Source organism: Phyllobates terribilis, unplaced genomic scaffold (assembly GCF_046119375.1).
Source record: "Phyllobates terribilis strain yellow unplaced genomic scaffold, ASM4611937v1 Scaffold_3__8_contigs__length_932513732, whole genome shotgun sequence".
In the NCBI taxonomy this organism is placed as follows: domain Eukaryota; kingdom Metazoa; phylum Chordata; class Amphibia; order Anura; family Dendrobatidae; genus Phyllobates; species Phyllobates terribilis.
In genome coordinates this window covers 458,198,154-458,220,441 of record NW_027362763.1, presented here as the reverse complement: position 1 = coordinate 458,220,441, position 22,288 = coordinate 458,198,154, and the positions used below count along the sequence as shown (strand labels likewise).

The window sequence follows — 22,288 nt, the reverse complement described above, 5'->3', positions numbered from 1 at the left end:
ATGTCAAAGGGTTTTGTTGAAGTCTCCTACTATAATAATTGCACTGGATTTAAGATGGTTAATGATATTTAATACTTTCCTAATAAATATATTCTGCCTAAAGTCAGGGGCAACGATTGAGGCTAGGGTATACAGTATGTTATATTGTTAATTAGGCATACTAAAATAATATACTGACCAATATCTGTTTTCTTCCTTAGTAGTGAGAAAACAATAGTGTATTTTACTGCTACAGAAACTCCACATCTCTTGTTGGGTGCATATGATGAAAAACAAATAAGAATTTTTTATGGGAAATCTAGAGAAATCTTCATTATTCAATTGTGACTCCTGAATGCAAGGCATGTCCACTTTCTATGAGGCCATATTCACACGTTCAATATTTGGTTGTATTTTACTTCAGTATTTTTAAGCCAAAATCAGGAGTGGGACAATCAGAGAAAAAGTATAATAGAAACAAGTCACTACTTCTGGATTTATCACCAACTCCTGGTTTTTGCTTAGAAATACTGATATAAAATACTGACCAAATAATGAACGTGTGAAGGTGGCCTAGAGGAGATCTTTTTTTTAATGTAGACAACATTAAATAACATTTTGGATGTTTGAGAAAGTGCTGTAAACAGAAGCATTACTAATTGACAGGGCGGACATCCCTGGCAGTTTACAATGGTTTGGTATTATAACATATTTGGTTGTACACTGAGATACTATTCGTTCAATGATTCCGGTGTTGTTGGAAATCGAATGAGAACCACTAACGTAAACAAAAAGAACAAAGAAAAACTGTTTGCTTTATTTGAAGGAGCAAAAAACAAGCAGTATGGTGGGGTTTAGGATGAAAAATTTCAGCCTTATTATACAGTGGAGTCATATTGGTAAAGTTACTGGAGTACAGTGTTGGAATATTATGTTTCCTGTAGAGAATATGGACAATTCAAAAATGTAAAAAATAATACAGATGGTGTCATTTTAAATGGTATGATACCTCACATGAGACAGCTATGTGTTATCCATATTTTTTTAGGGTGCCTCTTTCCTTAGGAAATTGTGTACCATTTTTCTCATAGAAGTGATGAGGATTCTCTTTTACCTGATTATGACTTTTGACATTTGCTGTTAGGTTCCAATCATTACACAATTGCAGAGCTTCTTCCAACAATTGTGCTACATATTTATTGTTATTTTTGGTCATGAGCAGCTTAGTGGGAAAACCCCACTTGTATTGGCTACCTTGTACCCATAAGAGTTCAGTACTTGGAGTGAATGCTTGTCTTCTTTCTAAGGTAGCAACAGAAAGATCCGCAAAAGTTATGTTTTAAAATAGTCAGAACTTCTAGTGCATATCTTGCAATGTCCATTAATTTATTGTTCCAATGGACAAAATAAATCCTCATAATTACATCTCTTAGAATTGCTGGAGACAGGTTTTTTTTCTTAGGCAAGCGATGAGCTCGATCTATAATCAAGTCACCCTGGATACTGAAGCTTCTGGTAGAAGAACTGCAAGTTAGTGAAGAATTCTTTAAAGAGGTTCTCCAGTCTAAATTGATAAGTCTGCAGTTATTCTGTGTGACAGCAGACCTATGAATCCTGTGTGCTGCAAGGATTCACAGGATTCTGAGCCGAGAACGGTGGTGATGTATGTGATATGCATTCTCCCGGGCAGAAGCTGTTAAGTGTGAGCCTCACTCCATACACTTATATAGAGTAGGCCCCGTCCCGTCTAGTAATTTGGCTGTCTAGTGGGCATGGCCATCTAGTGGGCATGGCCTCACTCAATACAAGTGTATCATCTGATGCTGTGCCCACTAGATGGGTTCGGCACAAGAGCGTGCTTATCGCATCCATCACCACTGTTGCTGGTTCAGAAACTGGCAAATTCAAACCCCACAATATGTGCTGGGGGGATTCATAGGCATGCAGTCACACAGAGTGACTGCAGACTTTTCATTTTAGATGGGACAACCCCATTAAGCACATTGTTTTCATAGAGTCTGAAAAGACTCGATGGCGAACGTTGTTCCTTCTATATCTGTGTTAAATGTCACCAGGATTCAACTTTACACTATCCAGCTGTTTCTGCAATGTGTTTTCAACACCCTCTAATTCATTATGGGCAGCATTAAGTTCAGACATTTTATTTTCTTTGTGTGATGTTTATTCACCTCTGGGAAGTCACTAGATTACACACAATATGAAAAAAATAAAAATAAATAAAAGTTGGTCTCTAAATACTGTGGCCCACAGGAAGATACCACAATTAGAACAATCTGTCTCTCGTGTAACTGCGGCTCCTGAATGTTATAAAAATGGTTATGGTTGTTTAACTTTTATTTAATAAAAGTTACATTTTTTGAATTTATCCCTTATTCAGTAGTTGGTAAATCTGACGGGGGACTGCTAGCAGAGAAGGCCAGCAAAAGAAGTGGATCTGAATCAAGCAGAACATCATTTATTGTGGGTGAGTGTTAAGAAGTGTTCCTGCTAGATGCAGAAGCTGTTTCACACTGAAATTGGACAGCCCTATTTTGACTCTCGTCTATTGCCAGGAAAAACTTGATTCAATTTAGTGGGCTTGTTTTCAGGTTCGCCGGAAAAAAACTTGGTTAAATTTAGTGGGCTCTTTTTTAGGTTTACAACCAAAAAATTGATATTAAAGAGGACACAATCAATTTTATAAATATACTTTATTAATCAAATCACAAATGAAACCAACACAAGACAAAGACATTAAAATATGAAAAATCAAAAAAAATAAAAAAAAAGTAGCTCAGGTGGGGCAAGGGGTATGCCCACTGAGAACAGATTCTACTGCTACCAAAAAGATTAACATATATAGCATTACAATTGAACAATTTATTACATCAAACGTCTCAAAATTTTTCCGTATATATCTGTTTCACTAATGAAGGATGTCGGCTCCTACCAAGGAATCAATATACTGGTATCCCCATAGAACAATTCATAACATCATAGTTATCAGAATTTGTCCATATATATCCGCTTCATCAATAATATTATATACATGATTGTAAGTAATAAGTTATGTCATGATAATAAATATTATATATATTTGCACTACTCATTTATATAAATAAATACTGAAGGGATATTATCATAAATTCTACTTATATTTAAAGTGCAAAATTATTAATGAGATTATAACCTCAAGAAGTATGATTTGGACAAACTGTGAACAAAATATATCAATGAGATCAACCACAGATTATGTATAAATGGAGAGTACAACAATACTTTATATAGATTTTAAAGTATACAGATACATGATTGCAGGACCCAATAATGCATAATAAGAAAGAGAAAAATTAGATGTGGACATACCACCACTACCCCTTCACACCACTCTAATGTTGTTCCACTACTGCTTCATCAGGGAGTGACACTATTATGCATTATTGGGTCAAAGGAGTAATGCATCCTACACCATGTACCACTGACGACGTCCCATTACTTTCAAAGAAAATTAGCATCTGGCAAATAGCTCCTAATTTACAACTTTCTTTAAAAAAAATAGTTACCGTATATACTCGAGTATAAGCAAACTGTTTCAGCACATTTTTTAGGCTGAAAAAGCCCCCTTCGGCTTATACTCGAGTATATACATAGTTCAGTGGTGGATAGTGAGTGGGGGGGTTGCGGAGGAGCGGGGCACATGCAGTAGCCAGCTGTTGCCGCTAACGCAGTGTGCCTGCTGCTAAAGGGAAATGAATATTCACCCTTCTCCACGCCCATGGGAGGGGAGAGGGGTGAATATTCATTTCTTTTATAGTGTACACAGAGTGTAAGCAGCTCCGCAGCTAAAGCTGCGGCTCAATGATCCTCTGTGCCCACTACTAAAGAGAATGCATATTCACCGACTATGGTCATGGAGAAGGGTGAATATGCATTCTCTTTAGTAGCGGGCACACAAGATAGCTGAGCTGCAGCGGGAGCTGCGGTGCCTCTGACACTGTGTGCACACCATTAAAGCACAGGGATATTCACTCTTCTCCATGCACATCCTGGCATGGAGGGGAATGAATATCCCGGCAGCTCACTTCGGCATCTGAGGGCACATGGCAGTGACTTCATTCGCTGCTCAGATGTGGAGGTGAGGTGCTGCTGGCAGAACAGGAGCAGTGCTGGAGCAGAGGGGAGAAAGGTGAGTATGAGTGTTTATTTTTTAATGTGTGCAGAGATGGGGGGCCATGCAAACCAGGATAAGGGGCCATACATACCAGGATTGTGATGAGGGGGCTATGCATACCAGTATTGGGCCTGAGGGGGCCATGCATACCAGGATTAGGGATGAGGGGGCCATGCATACCAGGATTGGTGATGAGGAGGCCATGCATACCAGGATTGGGGATGAGGGTGCCATACATACCAGGATTGGGGATGAGGGGGCCAGGCATATCAGGATTGGGGATGACGGAGCCACGTGTATCAGGATTGGGAATGAGGGGGCCATGCATATCAGGATTGGGGATGAGAAGGCCATGCATACCAGGATTGGGGGTGAGGGGAGCCATACATATCAGGATTGGGGATGAGGGGTGCCATGCATAACAGGATTGGGGATGAGGGGTGCTATGCATACCAGGATTGGGGATGATGGGGCCATGCATACCAGGATTGGGGATGAGGGGTGCCATGCATACCAGGTTTGGGTCTGAGGGGGCCATGCATACAAGGATTGAGGATGAGGGGGCCATGCATATCAGGATTGGGTCTGAGGGGGCCATGCATACCAGGATTGGGGATGAGGGGGCCATGCATATCAGGATTGGTTATGAGGGGGCCATGCATACCAGGATTGGGGATGAGGGGTGCCATGCATACAAGGATTGGGGATGAGGGATGCCATGCGTACCAGGATTGGGGATGATGGGGCCATTCATGCCATTATTGGGTCTGAGGGGGCCATGCATGCCAGAATAGGGGATGAGGGGGGCATGCATACCAGGATAGGGGATGAGAGGGCCATGAATTGGGGATCATGGGGCCATGTTTATCAGGATTGGGGATGAGGGGGCCATGCATATCAGGATTGGGGATGAGGGGGCCATGCATACCAGGATTGAGGATGAGGGGGCTGTGCATACCAGGATTGGAGAGCCATACATATCAGGACTGGGAATGAGGGGTGCCATACATACCAGGGTTGGGGATGAGGGGTGCCATGCATACCAAGATTGGGGATGATGGGGCCATGCATACCAGGATTGGGGATGAGGCATGCCATGCATACCAGAATTGGGGATGATGGGGCCATGCATACCAGGATTAGTGATGCAATACTTACCAGGATGTGGAAATTTATCAGTGGCTGCTGCATTTCCCACCCTAGGCTTATACTCGAGTCAATACGTTTTCACAGCTTTTTATGGTAAAATTAGGTGCCTCGGCTTTTATTCAGGTCGGCTTATACTCGAGTATATACAGTATTCATATTATTAACTGTGAAGTAAAGGTTTGTGGTGCATACATTTGGTCACGGTAATTTGTAATTTTGTGCAAACTTTGTATATTGTTCTTTTTTTTGAGCAGAAACAATTGACTGCTATTGAATTAATATTACCCTGCTGTGTACAAGTAGACATCACAGTACTGCATTCCCATGTGTTATCATGATTGACAGAGGCTATGGCCATATAAATGTAACACAGCAGCTACATTTCCTAATTTTAACTCTAGGGATGTGAGTCTTAAATTTCCTGCGGCTTATTGATTTGGTTAGTCCCTATACGCCGCCATGTCTGCTGAAATTAAATGGGACATCAGCATATCACATAGATTTTTGAAATTCCACTCCATCATTCTGGTACAGAAATATTAACTTTTAAATCCAGCTTAAATCAAGAAATTCTTTACTATGCAATTTCTGAATAGCACTTATTAAAAATAAGTGGTGAAACAACAGATCAAACATGAATGAGCACTTACATCATGCTGAGTAATGGGCCAACAGTGGAAATATAAATACTTGGGATATACGGGAATTAGGCTATGATCTGCATTATAAGTTCATCAAAGGCAACAATATTATGAAAATCAAAGTCATAGTTAGACTTTCTTTCACCCATGTACAAGTTTAGTTTCCTGCCCAAGCCCTGTATTTAACTATAGTTTATTGGCACTGAGCAACAGGGACCCATTTCCCCCCCTTCCAGCAATGCCCCTGGTGAAAATTTGTAATTTTCCGGGCACAAATGTATTATTCCTTTCAATCAGACTAAAATAGTTCAGAACTGTAACACAAATCATTCTAAAACCATACAGGCAATAATGCAATTTAACACGTGAATGCGGTAAACCAGTAGCTGTGCATGTATGTATACAGAATTTAGATTTTTTTCTTTTTTTAATTTAGTTTTTACATTCATTAATTTTCAAAGTGCCCTCTCATGCCCCATTAGAAGAGTTTCATATATAATATTTTAAATGGCTTAGGGTGTTTGTATGCATATGAGTGTGTGATTGTGATTGTGTGTGTCTGCATATTCATGTAGATTACATTTACAGATATGGACAAAATTGCTGTTACCCTTCTGTTAAAGTAAATAAAAACAATGATCAGTGAAATAACTAGAAACTGACAAAAGCAATCTTCAATTTATTTTACTGAATATCAGACATTGCTTTTGAATTTTAGTTCAACAGAAAAACAAAAAGAAAACTAATTAAAAAGACCTTGACATAAATGATGATACCCTTAACTTAACATTTTGTTGCACAAACTTTTGAGGCAATCACTGCAAACAAACAATTTCCGAAGCTCTCAATAAGACTTCTGCACCTGTTCTCGGGTATTTTGGCCTACACATGATGAGCAAATAGCTCCAGTTATCTCAAGCTTGAAGGGTGCATTCTTCAGACTGCATGTTTCAGCTAATTCCATAGATGTTAAATGGGAATTAAAACATGGCTCATAGAAAGCCACTTCAGAAGAGAACAATACTTTGTTCTTAGCCATTTTTAGATGTTTTTAGTTTTGTGTTTTGGGTCATTATCCTGAAGGAAAAACCATGACGTATGACTCAAACCAAGCATTCTGAAAATGGCAAACATATTTCATTCCAGAATGACTTGAGATTTCATTGTACCCTGCACAGATTCATGATAACCCTTGCCATAGTCATCAGAGTAGCCCCAAAACATAACAGAGCCTCCTCCATGTTTCACAGTAGGTACAATGTTCTATTTTTGTGCGCTTCATTTTGGTGTCTGAACATATAGCTAATATGACTTGCCAAAAAGCACCTAGTTTTTTTCTCATCTGTCCAAAAAACGTTCTCCCAGAACCTTTGTGACTTTTATATTTATATATTTTACATTTATTACTTATAAATTTTGCCAAATTCCAATCTAGTTTTTACTTGAGTTGCTTTCAACAGTGGTTACCTCCTTGATAGTCTTCCATGAAGTTCACTTTGGCCAAGATAGTGGTGAATGAAATGATCTGACACTAATGTAACTTGACCTTGAAGTTCATCTCTAATCTTTTTGGAAGTTTTTTTGGGCTATTTCGTTACTATTTGTATTTGTAATCTTTTCAAATTTGTCATCAATTTTCCTCTTGAAGTCACGTTCAGAGAGGTTGGCTACAGTCCTATAGACTTTAAACTTCTTAATAATATGTGCAACAGTAGCAACAGGAACATTAAGCTGTTTGGAGATGGTTTTATAGCCTTTATCTTTAACATCTTTGTCTTTAATTTTCTTTCTAAATTCCTTAGACAACTATCTCCTTAGCTTTTTTGCATCATTTTCAGTGTGGTACACACCATGATACTTAACAGCCCATTGACTAATTAATTAGGTACACTGACTGATTACATGTGTGTAGGCTTCCAGATGCTAATCACAGGACTCACCTTAGTTTAACTTGTCCCTATTGTCAAATTGTTTTTAATCTTTTCTAGAGGTACCATAACTTTTGTCCAGGCCATTTTAATTAGTTTATGATTTAATTTTACATTTTCTGTTGAACCACAATTCAAAGGCAATTACTTATTTTCATTAGTTGATATTCAGTAAATTTAAATAGAAAATTACTTTTGTCAGTTTCAAGTCATTTCAGTTGCCATTGTGTGTTTTTCTTACTTTACCAGAAGTGTACCAACAATTTTGCTAAAATAAGATTTAGTTACCATAATTTATGTTCTAATATGTTTGTGTAAACATAAAGTTAAAGACCTTATTCAGATTACAAATCTTTAGAGCCATCAACTAGACCTTATTCATATTAAAAAAGACCCTAACACCAGTAGAGATGGGCATAAATATTTAAGTGGAATTAAAATCGACTTCAATTTTACAAAAATCCACATTCTGTAGAAAATGGATTTTTTGTTATTTGTTCCGCACAAATTCATCAAAAAAGTGGCCAGGTGAAGCCACAATTTTGCTGAACAGTAGAGGGCCATACAATGATTTAAAAAATATATATATGCTCACCTCTCAGGTCACCCCTGCTGTGTCATGCTCCATGTATGGTTGGCTGCACCTCGTTTGCATCACATCTCGGGTATGTGGTCACTCTGGGCCAGGCTTCTGGCCATGAGCAGTCATAAAGACATGGATAGCAGGAAGGGAGCAGTGAGGGCAGCCAGAGATGGGAACAGTGAGTGTGGGTTTTTAAAGTTAAAAATAAAAATAAACGTACTAAACCCCACTGGTCCTTGCTCTCTGTCCACAGTCCAGTTTGACACACCTCCGTCTAGCCGCATCTCTGCCATGATATTCAGTCTTATCTGGTACTTCCTGCCGCAAGCAGACCCCTCCAGTGTAGAGGGCCTTGAAAGGCCTTTTCAAGCCAGAAATTCTTGATCTAAAGTGAACACCGGGCAGCGGAAAGGGAACAGTGGAGGTCAGTTTCTGGTCTTATTTTATTGCCACTGCTCCACTGAGCATGCCATTTTATTTTTATTTTTTTTATTTATTTTTTTAAACTCAACATATGGTTCCAGAATATGGTACTTTTTACTTAGTGCTAATTTGTATAGTCTTTACCAAAAAGACATTGGTCACCAGGTAATTATGCAGAGCAGACTAAACACACTCCAAAAGAATCCTATAAGTGATGCCCCTTTGAAAAGACCAAAAATATTAGCAGTAAATAAGATGGCCCATATTTCTGGAACCATTAGTTGGATTTAAAAAAAAAAACTGATTAATCAGGAAAGCAGCAGAAAGACCAAAAACTGTCCACTTTTGACCTTAAACATGTTCTTTTTAAACATCTCTACCATAACAGCACATTATTTCTGCCCCGCATATGAAATACTTTCTTTGCAGCTATTTATTATTTGATCTAGCCTGTTTTATAAATGAAAGGTTTTTTTTATTTTAACAATTGAAATGGGGCATTATTTTGAGCCACTGTTCAGTGTGTGAGGAAGGCTGCACTAACAAGAGCAGGAGAAAAACTTTAAATATAGATTGTGTGCACAATTATTAGGCAACTGAGTATTTTGGTCATATCATTTGATGCACATTTTCCAACTCCAAGCTGTATAAACATGTATGCTTATTGGATGAAGCAGATCAGGTGATGTGTATTTATGTAATTATTGAGGTTGTGGCCTAAGAATATCAACACCATTTATCAAGGTGTGCAGAATTATTAGGCAGCTTTTTTTTCGCATGCATAATGGGCCAAAAAGATCTAACTGACTCTATAAAGTGAAAAAAATTCTTAAAGGTCCTACAGAGGGATGTCACACCCTTGAAATTGCTAAGATATTGGGGCGTTATCAAAGAACCATCAAAAGTTTTATAGCAAAGAGTTAACAGGGTGACAAAAAAAGAAGTTAAGAAAAAAAGAAGCACATTAACTGCAACATTTTTTTAGAAGACTCAAACATAAAGTGACCAGGAATTTATTATTCTATAGTGCTGTCATACTCCAGAACTGCAACCTTCCCGGAGTGCCCAAAAATACAAGTTGAATTAAAATTGTTCATAAAAACCAGCATAGGGTATTGATTCGTTATTTACAAATTGCTCGGAGGCAAAAAATCCCTAACTAAAGGTTCTGTGAAGGTTAAAATATTAATCTTTATTACTTATCACTTAATTAACTTAAGTGCAAATTAAAAACACAAGTTTGTGTTGGTCCTCCCTTGAAGCATTTTCAATTCCTGACCTGAGACTTTGTCGATATTGGTAAAAATAGGTAATCTCACAGCCAGAGAGATCAGAGATTTTAATGGACAACTGTCTCATAGGGACATAATGTAGATCCCTTCTCAGTAATATTAAAAACTATGGTAATCCTAATTTATCTAAACGGGAAAGGTTTATTCTGATTTCATGTCAGATACACATGCAAATGTATCTTTTTATATAGCGTATGCAAACTTCTGGTTTCAACTGTACATAAATATATAGGTATGTACATATATATCCCGTTCACACAAAGTTATAAGTGAAAAATGTAACAATGAGAGGGCATTAGCTTTTTTAGTAAAATGAACTGATTATGTGATTAAGTGCTAATGACAGCTATAAAAAAGTCTGTGTTTCTCAGCTATTTTGAAAGCCATTTATGGCATTGAAGGCAGAGAAACATCTATTTCCTGTCTCAGAAACAGATATAGTAACAGCAGAATGAGCTAAGCTTTACATGAAAAGACTGCTGGAATAATTATCAAGCATAATTATTTTAATATGGTAGTTTATATTATACTTTTATTTTTAATGTAATAATCCTTATCTCTTTCCCTATGAACATTTGGCATATCAGGCTCTCTCATCCTCATCAGTTCCTCCAGACTACTCAGAGTGAAGGAAATCTGGTCACATGTAGAGATAAACATACCACTTTGCTCAATCCAGCAATCCAGTCTATGGTCCTGGTCAGTCCTCTCTGGTTGTGTAGAGGAGTTGCACAGATGTCCTGAGCTTCTTGGTTCCCTTTGCAGCATTTGATTCACTGATCTGGTGTAGCAGGTGGCTCAGGGCTCTTTTTGAGGATATGGGCTCTGGGCAACTGCCCAGCTTTCTTCCCAAAATGCCAACAGTGCCCTTAGTCATATTTCCAATAGTTTAAATCATCTTATTGAAAAGTTGTACATACCTTGCTACTAAGCTGAAATACTGGAGCCATAAAATCATCATAAGAATTCCATAATATTGGTCATTGTCTGATCAACTTCTATCAGTTGGATATTAATTGTAATAGAAACTTTTAGAATTTGCCTAATCATTATAATTTCTTAATGAATAAAATGGTGCAAAATCGTGTATGAGTACAAATTTTCATGGATACTTGATATGGTAATTTCTGGTGCAACAGCTGAGGGGAAATATGTGCAAGTCTTTTTTTCAATAAAATTATAGAAACACTATCTGAAGCAATAATAAGAAGATAAGTGACATTTTTAAACTACCAAACCAAATGACTCTTCACTATAATGCTTAAACTCTCACAAACATTGGTCAATATTTCTTGTTAATGATACAGATTATGTTTCAGCAAATCTAGACATTTATGTGACTCAAGCATTATAAAAACAGCATAACACATGCTCATTACAAATTTTAACGATGAATTGGATGCCTCCTAAAACTTGTTTATCACTTAGAATACACATTATACTGAATAAATGTCTAAAATTTATTATTGGAATTTCAATGCTCTGCATTATCATAAAGAGAAAATATAGCTAAAACCAACTTTCAATTAAAGATTACCTAAATATAAACAAATGTGAAACAAATAAATGTAAATATTATGGCAAGAACTCAAGAAGTTAATATTGTAGGAATAAGCAGAGAGATTCAAATTTGTTGTAGTTACACAGTAGTGAAATGTGCAAATTCAAAAGTATTGCTTTTATACTTCATACTGTATAGATCTGTTAGAATGCTAGTTAAGAAGTTTTAATTATTAATGGTGTAAAGCGGTAATGACTGTTTGTGTTATCTGGAGACTGATCTTATAATTGAATAATAAAAAAGTGTTAAAAAAATAAATAAAGAAATTATATATTCTAAGTATCACTTAAATCTACCTTAGAAAAAAGCAGTATTTTACAGTCTAATAAAACCCCTAAGTAGATGTATATTACCACTTATCTTAAATACTTACCAGCAGTTCAAACCATAAATCTAGCACTCCTCATAACTTATCCCAAATGCAGGAGGGATTTATTATCCTTAACAGAGTTTGGCTTAAGTGGGGTTCTTCACTTGTGGGGCCATTTTTTACTCAAATGTACTTGGGGCTAAAAATCATTTCTGCATATGGATGTCATTAAAAAATTTTCAGTTTTTAGCTTTAAAAGGCTCTTTATTACCCTGGTACTTCAATATTGATGTGGTCATAAATCAGCTGGGAGGATCTCAGAAAAAGACAGATAAAAGAGTTTACAATTTCACCATCGGGTCATATCAGGCTGACTAATAGATTCTTACTTGAAAAGGATCTTTTATCGGATTATTTGAAAATTAGTAGCTTGTCCAATTTTAGATTATCCACTGATTCTTAAAAAGGTTTTCTTTTTCTTCTGTCCCCTCCATTGCAAAGTTATGCCCCCTTGTAATGAAGATGAGAATTTACCTTTAAAACAACTGGATATATACCATAGAACTTTTTGTGAGAGTTGTGTTTTGATTCAGAAAAGAAAAAGCATACGCTCACATAGAGTTCTGTGGTATATTCCTAGTTGGTTGAAAATCTGCACTATTATTACTAAAAGACATAACTTTGAAAGAGAGGAACACAAAATAAAAAGTAAAGCTGTTCCAGAACCAATGGAAAAGAACCAATTGGAGAAAGTACTCAATTTGAATTGAAAAATCCAATGAAAAACCCGCTATAACTTATTCTGCAGAGAGCAATATGTAACACATGCTTTTGAAGGCAACTGGTACACTTTTTTGTAATGAAAACCTGTCGCAAATATGTTTTTTAGCCCATATGACATTCATTTCTTTTCATTAAAAAATAAAAAAGTCATCAAAAGTGGACAACCACTTTAAAGGTTTTAGCCAGAGTTGAGCAAATCTTCTAAAGTTCTATTTGGGCAGATTCATCAAATTAAATGTGATGCGAGGAAAGATTTAAATATGCATAAAATACATGTTGTATGTATTTGATCTGCTGGAAGCAGGTTAAAAATAAACTGATACTTGCCTCTCTTCAGATCTTCTCATATCTGTCCTGCCGCCACCCGGTTCTCTGATCAGCATCTCTTCTTATTCTTCTGGCCTTCTGACTTCTAAGTCTTCTCTGCTGCCACTGCTATTGGCTAAGCTCCATACCCATATGGTCAATTGGGGTACTTTAAATGCCATTGACATTAACAACATGATATATGACCCATGTAAACGCCATAGGAAAAAAGACGTGAAACAGCTAAAAGTAGAAGAAAGCTGGAGAGGAGCTAGTCAGGGATCGAGCTGAAGGTGGAACAGATACAAGCCAGCCCATGAAGAGGTGAGTATAACAGTTTACTTTTTAACCTCTTCCTGGCACAAAGAATGAAGCAACATATCTGCAGTTTCTCTAGATATGTGGGAAGTGAATTTCAAAGGTGATTCCAAATTTTTCAGGAAATTTGTAACAGAATATTTTCAGTCTCCTTTGCATGTTAAATGTTAAGGTAAGAATTGCTGCATCATGGTATGTAGCTCATTATTTATATTCAGGATTGCTACTTCTGTATACATGCACTCTCAACTTGGCTAATTGTGTGTGTAGGTAGTAAAAGGAAAGGAAGTAATCTGGAAATTATCTTCCACTAACCACAAGTAATTCATATATGAATACATTCAGTTTCATGATACTTCTCTACCTGTCATTGAAGGAGAGTCAAGATGGCAACATATACAGTAGATAATAGGTTGATCCTGCCAAAATTGAAGTTTTGGCTGACAATAATCTAATGTATATGACCAGCTTAAGGTGAAAACTCAAATTCATTTTATAAATATAAAAGGAAGATCTGTAAACTATTTTATTAATATATACCGTATATACGTATAGTATTGTGCTAAAATTTTACACAGATGTGGAAAAAAACGTTGCTAAGAAAGAATGCTTTCAAAAATAGAAGTGTTAATAGTTTATTTTTTACAACTAACAAAATACACAAAAGATAAATCTACATCAAATCAATATTTGGTTTGACCACTCTTTTCTTTCACAACAGCATCAAAGTGGTGATTCTCTTAGGTATACTGTACTTGCACACAGTATTTTGTAGGAATTCATCAGAGAGGCTGTTCAAAACATTTTGAAGAATTAAATACCGATCTTCTGTGGATGAAGGGTTGTGCAAATTCTTTTGTCTCTTCATGTAATTTCAGGCAGACTGAAAGATGTTGAGATCAGGGCTTTATGGGATCCATATAATCACTTCCAGGACTCTTTGTTCTTGTTTATACTGAAGTTAATACTTAGTGACTAGTGATGAGAGAGCATGCTCGTTACTCGAGATTTACGAGCATGCTCGGGTGTTTTCCGAGTATCTTCAGAGTGCTCGGGTGTTATGTTTGAGTCATGCCATGCACATGATTTGCGACTGTTTGACAGCTTTAATACATGTGAGGAATTCCTATTTCTTAGGCATTCCTCACATGTATTAAAGATGTCAAACAGTCACAAATCATGCACATGGCATGACTAAAACAACAGCCAAGCATGCTGAAGATACCCGGTGAGCACCCTAGCATTCTCGCTGAAAGGGCTAACAGAACATACATGCTCATCACTATTAACGACATTGGCTATAAGTTAGAGGTTGTTGTCCTCCTGAAGAATAAATTTGCAGCCAATAAGTGCCTCCCCGATGGTATTGCAAGAAGGATAAGTATCAGTCTGAGCTTCTAACACAGCAACAAGACAAAAGGTAGTTATGCTGCATCAGTGAAGTCTCTCCCAGGCAAAGATTTCAAACCACACTTGGGTTTCAAGTTGTGGTGTTCAAGTTTTTTAGAAAAAGCATCAAAAGCTGGCCAATGTCGAGGACCATAGTCACGGTGGTATGCCAAACAAACTTAGTGCAGCAGATTAAAGACACATCATGCTTAATTTTCTTGGAAATCAGAAGATATCCAGTAATGTTAACTACTCAGAATGAACTCAACAACACCCATTTACTGTTTGAAGAAGTCTGGCTATAAGTGGTTTTCATGTAAGAATTCTGACCAAAAAGCCATATCTATGACATAGAAACAAGGTTAATCATCTTAATCATGTCTAGAAACATATGAACTGGAGAGTTTAAAAATGGTAAAAGGTGCTCTGGACTAATGAGTCAAAATTTGAAATACATGGCTGTAACTGAAGGCATTTTGTTTGCCAAAGGGCTAGAGAGCTGTACAGTAATGAGTTTCCACAGGCAAAAGTTAAACATTGAGGAGATTCCTTGAAAGTTTGGGGCTGCATTGCAACTAATGGTCAGGAGTAATGGTCTACTCAATCATGAGAATTACAGTTAGATAATTATCCATCATGCATGCAATACCAACAGAAAATGTCTTGCTGCAGAATATATTTGGACCCAAACAAAATCAGACAACAACCCTAAACATACAGTCAATGCCAATAAGAATTATCGTCAACGTAAAGAAGAACAAGGAGTCATGTTAGTGATGATGACCCCACAGAGCACCGATCTCAACATCATCAAGTCTTTGTGGGAGTGCATAAAGAAACAGAAGGATTCACACAAGACAACATCCACAGATCTCTGGTAAATTCTCCAAGAATTGCTGCTGTTGTGTAGGCAAAGAGTGGTCACTGCAAATATTGCTTTAATTTAGATTTCTTTAATGTTTGTTCACCTTGAAGAGAGAGAGAGAGAAATAGAGAGAAAAAGAGTGTGCTGACTATAAATGAGTACACACCCTTTGGAAAAGAAAGATTTTAATCAATATCTAACTGAACACAAAAACAAATTCCAAATTGTTGGCAAATTTCTTTAACCTATATTATGAAAGTATGGTTAATAATATAACTTTCATTATAAAATCTTCAGGTTTATTTAGGTTAGGTGATGCAAAAATGAATATACTCGACACCAAAAATGACTTCAGCTAAAATTTTATATGACCTTTATGATTGTTATGGACAGCACAATGTCTGGTGGGCATGAAATAAACAAGTTTATTGGGTTTTCAGATCAAGAGACATACTTTGCCACAGAATCACTTTCACCCTGTCATTCTTCAGAAATCCAACAGTGGTGTTAGAAAACATTTACTGTATCTTGGTCTCATCATTCTAAATAATAGAGTGACAATAGTCTTCATAATTTTTCAGAAAGGGCTCTGGCAAATTATAGGCAAGCTTTTTTGTGCATGGGCTTTAGGACAGGCTTCCATCATGGACAACACTCATACATACCATTCCTCTGCAGTGTGAGCTGTATGTATTGTTCCATGGGAAACACTCACTCTGGTCTGGCTTTCTACTTCTTTAGCTAACTCCAGTGAACTTGCACGTTGATTTGTTTCAACCCTTCTAATTAGAAGACACTCATTTTTAGGTGATAACGACCATGGTTGGCCTGGACGTTTCTGTGAGATGGTTGCAGTTCCATCTTTGTTAAATTTTGGTATCAGTTTTGCTACAGTTTTCTGACTGATAAGTAAAGCTTTGCTGATATTCTTGCAGCCTTCACCTTTCTTGTGTAAAGAAATTACTTTCTTTTTCTTTTCTTGTGACATTTCTCTTCTATGTGGTATGTGGTGCCATAGCTAAAAGGATGAAATCTGAAGTGTTTTTCTTTGTTAAGTAATTCCCTTTTATAGTCAACTGTCTGCTGGAAACTTGTTTAATGAATAATTAGACTTACCCGTGGTTGAATTTTTGTTAACTCAAATTTTGTGGATGAAACTTTTGCTCTTAAAACTTTTTTTTGGGATGCACTCATTTTTTCAACTTAGTCTTGCATGAATTTGTTAGGAAAATTACTTTTTTGGGGTGTGCAAAATATCAAACTAAAGAGTTTTTTTGACAAATCTGTGGGGTGTACTCATTTATGTTGTTGAGCACTATACATATACGGTACATGATTTTAAGAGTTGCTACTATATATATATATATATATTAAGGTTCAATAGTTTTAGAAAGGTATAGATAAAATGCTGCAAAGTAAGAATGCTTCAAAAAAGTATAAGAGTTAGTTTATTAGTTACTACTAACATATAAAATACATATGAAAAAATATTTTAAGATTTTCTAGTCTGATAAAGTATTCCCATTACAGTACCTTAAAGATTAAGACAGCAGTACAGTATACTGTATCTTTAAAAAATGTTTTTTATCTCTACCACCTGGTGTTCCAATTGTAGTTCAGCATATCAACTTTAACAATTTTAAACTTCTATAATCTCGATACCCTAAAACTTTAGATTCAATATGATTGTTTTTAAGCTCTGTTTCAACATGTAGCTTTATTTATATTATTTATATTCATTTACCATATATAACAAGCTTAAAAATCAGCTACTATTCACAGTGTTAGTTTCCCATAGGAAACACACTTTTCTATATGCTACGAGCATATTTAATGATACAAAAATGAACCTTTGTACTAGTAAGTGCACAAATAGTAGTTTCCTACTTCCTGTGAAAAGCAGAATGTGTAGATAAAAAGCATGGATGTCACTTAGAAAACATGAACCTTTTTTCATTAAAAATCCACAATATGGCAAGACCGGCAGTAAAATAGCTTTGGTTTGTACAGCATCGCTTATCTCAAGGTATTTTAAGAACATGTCCGTGAACTGTTCTAAAGTATTGAATGTTAATGGTAGTTTTTAAAAATCATTATGAATTCCTTATGGAATATAGTGATATTTTATGGCAAAAGAAGGCATATTTTATTGCATCCTTTAATAAACATTTCACTACTGCAATTGTTTTTATTTATTTTTCTCACATATATAGCCCTACTAATTCCTCACCGCTTTACAGACATCAGAATCACTTTCCACATTGGGGCTCACAATTTAAATTATACTGTATAATAATAATTATTATTATTATTATCATCATTAATTTATTATACTTCTTTGATTTTTAATTGTTGCTTCTTTATAATAATGCTGATTTTATAATCATTACACATAATTAGCTTTCTAAATGGAGGTGCCACTGTGCTTTTGTGTTCTACATGAATGCAAACATATTCTCTTGTTATCTTAATTGTAATTTATACACATTATTTACAGAAATATTGTGTTTTAGGCTAATCTATGCTGTATTACAGGAAAAGTAGATTTCACCAATCACATTGGCCATTAAGACTAGTAATTCGTAAATGAGTCTTAATGAGGGTCATACAAAAAAAGATGTCCCAAATTTATTAAGAGACGCATGCTACTAATTGAATTCAGCATATATTATCAGTGGCGTGTGCCCTTGTATACTTTGCCAGAAATGCTACTCCAGTCGAGGAGTGGAGTAACATTACTGGGGTAAGAAATGCTGACAATATTAATTAATTTGGTGGGTGGGCAAAGCCACACCTTGTCCTGTCCCGGCTTCCCCCAGTTCCACCCATTTTCTCAGACCTGCCCAAAACTGGCGTGAAGCTGCCATGAGATGCAAATTTTTTGCGCAACTCTGCAATTATTTAAAAATATTGTGACTTTTTTAAAGGGTTTCTGCCAGTTTTCGGGCTTAAACATATTGATGAATCAATCCCTTATTGCTTGTATATTGTTTAACAAATTTATGTATGACTTATTACAAATTAAAAAAAACATATGTGTAGTAACTAAACATTGCTCTACTTGCATTTCAGACAATATAATAATGCAAAAAAATGTAAAACAATTTTTACTTTTCTACATTTAGTTTAGGGTTACATAGATATAAAAGGTTTTTCAGTAATCAGGGGCAGCATAGTTTAAATAAAAAAAATGCTCTCATATACCAATCACCCACCACTCCTCCATACCATTTCTACGACCTTTACCAGTCTATGAGTTTTCTATTCTGGCTAGTCTGCAGACATGACCTATTTGTTAGCACTGTGGACAGTGTTTGACTGTGGAGGTCATATGTCCGCATGATAAGAGTAGGATATACAAATCCAAATCTGTACATCTTGTTTAAGTCATATGGACATGTCACTGCTGCAGTCAATGACGTTCCTCCTATGTGGCATGTTGATCACTGCTGCAGCTAGTAATGGGCTGCATTGAAGCATGCTGGACTTTTTAAAAAAAGGCTGAAGAACCTATTTAAAACAAAGGAAGAAATACTTCGGAGATACAAAACCATAAGAAAATGGCCTTAGGTATGGAGAACGTAGTAGCGGTGTATTATCAAATTGGGTGTTGTAGTATTGAGTCACTCACCTGCTTCTGTTGGCTTTCATTGTCAAAGGAAAGGCTAAGATTCTAGGCAGTGGAACTAGTGTTTTCTTGTACAATACATTGAGCTGTGGCAATGAAGGTGGACATAAAATACTACAAAATACCTGGCTTACTTTGGTGACAACCTGGTAAATTTATTTCTATAAAAATTTGATACAGAATGTAAGACATTGCTTGTCTATAAATGACAATATTTTAGCGAGCACCATTTTTGTAACACATAAAAATAAAGGTGAACGCAATGTACAACTCCAGCCACCTACCCCTTAATAGAGAAAACAAATCAATCAATTTCTGCCACATTATATTGTTCTTCACGCAGCACAATTAACCTAACATTCAGTGTTCGTTTAATTATGAACATTTTTCCTGTGTCATTACGCCTGGTGAAGTTATATCATTTGTGTGTCAATTATCTTGCACAAGGGTGGTCATTTATACAATAAACCTCAATGGGATGCTTCTACAGCTCCAATATTATGATGAAACTGTAATGCTATTAAACAGATTAACCCAGATAGCTATTACATGAAAACAATTGAACTCAAATCACAACTAAGCATGAAAGCATTGACACCTATACAAAGGAAAACTATTGTATTCCAGACCCAAGTGGAATAAATCAGAGAAAAGTTTTAGTAATTGAAAGTCACCATAATCTATTTCATCAAATAAAATTAAATCAAATATCCTAGTTATCTAAAAACTTGTCTAATTAAATTCAAGACACTTTTAATAAAAAGAGACAGCATGTTAAAAAAAATTGTTTCTTGAGTCCCAATGGCACGGAATGGGTTCGATTAACATTTAGGAAGGTCAGGGAGGAAAATGCTATGTTGTTTACGCAGACAGAAGGTCAAAAGAGTGATCTTACTAAATCAATAGTTTCTTCAGACTGTTTTAGATCTTTAAAATGAGACTCGTTTAAAAGAAAATGTTTAAAGACTAGCTTGTTAAATCTATCTCTTGTAGTGAATCTATTTATTACTTTCATTGAAATCTTTAAGATGGTTTTCAAGAAGTTTCTCTTACCTGTACTGTCATCATAGGCGATTGTAACTGTTTTCCACTTGAAAAACTGCACCAAATCAAGAATTGCTCGACTCAGTGAGGAAAAGTCTGGGTATAAGCTGACATAGAATGAATCCCTGTTATCCGAAACTTGATGTTTCCAGCGAGTTTGAATGTGGGGAACCCCAAGGGCATTACATATAGACTGCACTGCGTTAGCCGAAGAGCTGTGCGATGGTCCAAATATAGCTGCAACTCCTAGAGACAACTGTTCGCAAGCTAAAAGAAAGCAAAAGGAAATAACTGTTGGCTGCATGTAATAAGATATAACTCTTTATAAGTATAGCAAAATATAACAACATTTACTTTACCAATTTTGTTATGAAATGAAGATGAATTCAACACTCAAGTGTTAAAAAAGGTTTCTTAACAATACAAGCTTTTTGGATGGAAGCATGCCTCGAGATCAACCTATTGTACCAGATCTAGCCATTGTTATTAAGATTTATACAGCCAGTTATGAATTTCTCTTAACATTGCTGTTACAGGGGAATAAACTATCATATGACAGCCATTCAAATGAACAATAAGTCATGTAATGCAGAAGGGTTGACACTTAATATTTTTGAACCCTTTCTTATGTGTAACTTTATCCCATGTAAAATAGATACTGCATATACTCACCTCGGTCCCAGCAATGACGTCCTATGTCTCTGGTTGCTCATATTCAGTTTTGGATGAAGGAAGTGTAAGCACTGTAGCTTATCAGCGGCCACTAACAGGCTATAGTGCTCACATGACCTAATATTAGACACAGCATCAACCTTGCTTGAATGGCGTTGGTCCAGGAGAAGTGAATATGCTGTTTTTATTTTATAAGTGACACTTAGTGATGAGCGAGTACCATAATATTCGTAATCGCTATACTCGTAATGAGTACTTTGTAATAATCGCTTATTCGTTCCGAATAGCGAGTACAATGTAAGTCAATGGGAAATGTGAGTAATTTTCTGCTGGACCCTACAAAGGGATCTGGGGGCCTGAGAAAAAGGCTGAAATGTATGGGAAAGTGATGAAATAGAATGGGAAGAGCCTGGAGAATATGCCTGCATGCATTTCTGACTCACAAAATGGTTTCTGGGAATAAGTTTGTGGCATTATTATGCCACTTTTACAGACACACAAGAACAACTACCAAACCTAACCTAAATTGCATTTAACAGGCTTAAAAGGTTAAGAAACAGTTTTTCCTGTATCACTTGTATATAAGGCTAAATAAACCAGAGATACCAAAAAAAATATCCCTTTTAGCGTTTGTTCATACATACTGTTGTGGCTTTTTTTCATCTTTTACAATTGGGAGGGCCCTGACTTATACATTTTGTAGTTCCCTCTGTCATACATCATTTTTAGTTCAGTATTCCCCAGCACTTTCCAAGCACAGCTAGAACGTACCAGTAGGTATGTTAATCTTTGTCCTGAGAGACCTCAGGTGGCTCTGTAACAAGCGTTTTGGAGGGACAGCTGTTACTTAGATATTTGAATGGTCCCTCCATCATTGACACTTAGATAGTGGAATACATATTCCATAGCAGTTTACAATGTGCCCATTGTAGCATTGGGCTTGACCCTCCTCCTCCACCACCATGTGATACTGCAGCCCTAAATTCAAATGTTCAGAGGGCCATCAGTAGGCAGGAAAGCTGAGTTTTGTGAGAGCCCTCGTGTGGCCCTGTAACATACATTTTGAAGTGTCCTCCTCTATAAATTTTGGAGGCGCCTCTTGTGTACATTTGAGAGTGCCCTTACTGATTCATATTGTAGGGCCCTCACTCTATTATTTAACTAACTTAAGGGCAAAGACTACAGAGAAAAAGGCCAAAAGACATGGAGTACTAGAAGGTAGCAGTGAGTGCGGCCTGCGATGCTC

The 22,288-nt window shown here is 36.4% G+C and overlaps 1 protein-coding gene across 4 annotated transcripts in view; it reads right to left on the bottom strand.

The window, feature by feature from the left end:
* GRIK2 (glutamate ionotropic receptor kainate type subunit 2) overlaps positions 1–22,288 on the bottom strand; it is a 1,245,293-nt gene that overhangs the window by 744,324 nt on the left and 478,681 nt on the right. For all 4 annotated transcript variants that reach the window (XM_073675766.1, XM_073675764.1, XM_073675765.1 and 1 more), the window contains exon 3: positions 20,380–20,637. In XM_073675766.1, coding sequence (XP_073531867.1) covers positions 20,380–20,637 — 258 coding nt within the window. The remainder of the gene's footprint in view (positions 1–20,379; positions 20,638–22,288) is intronic.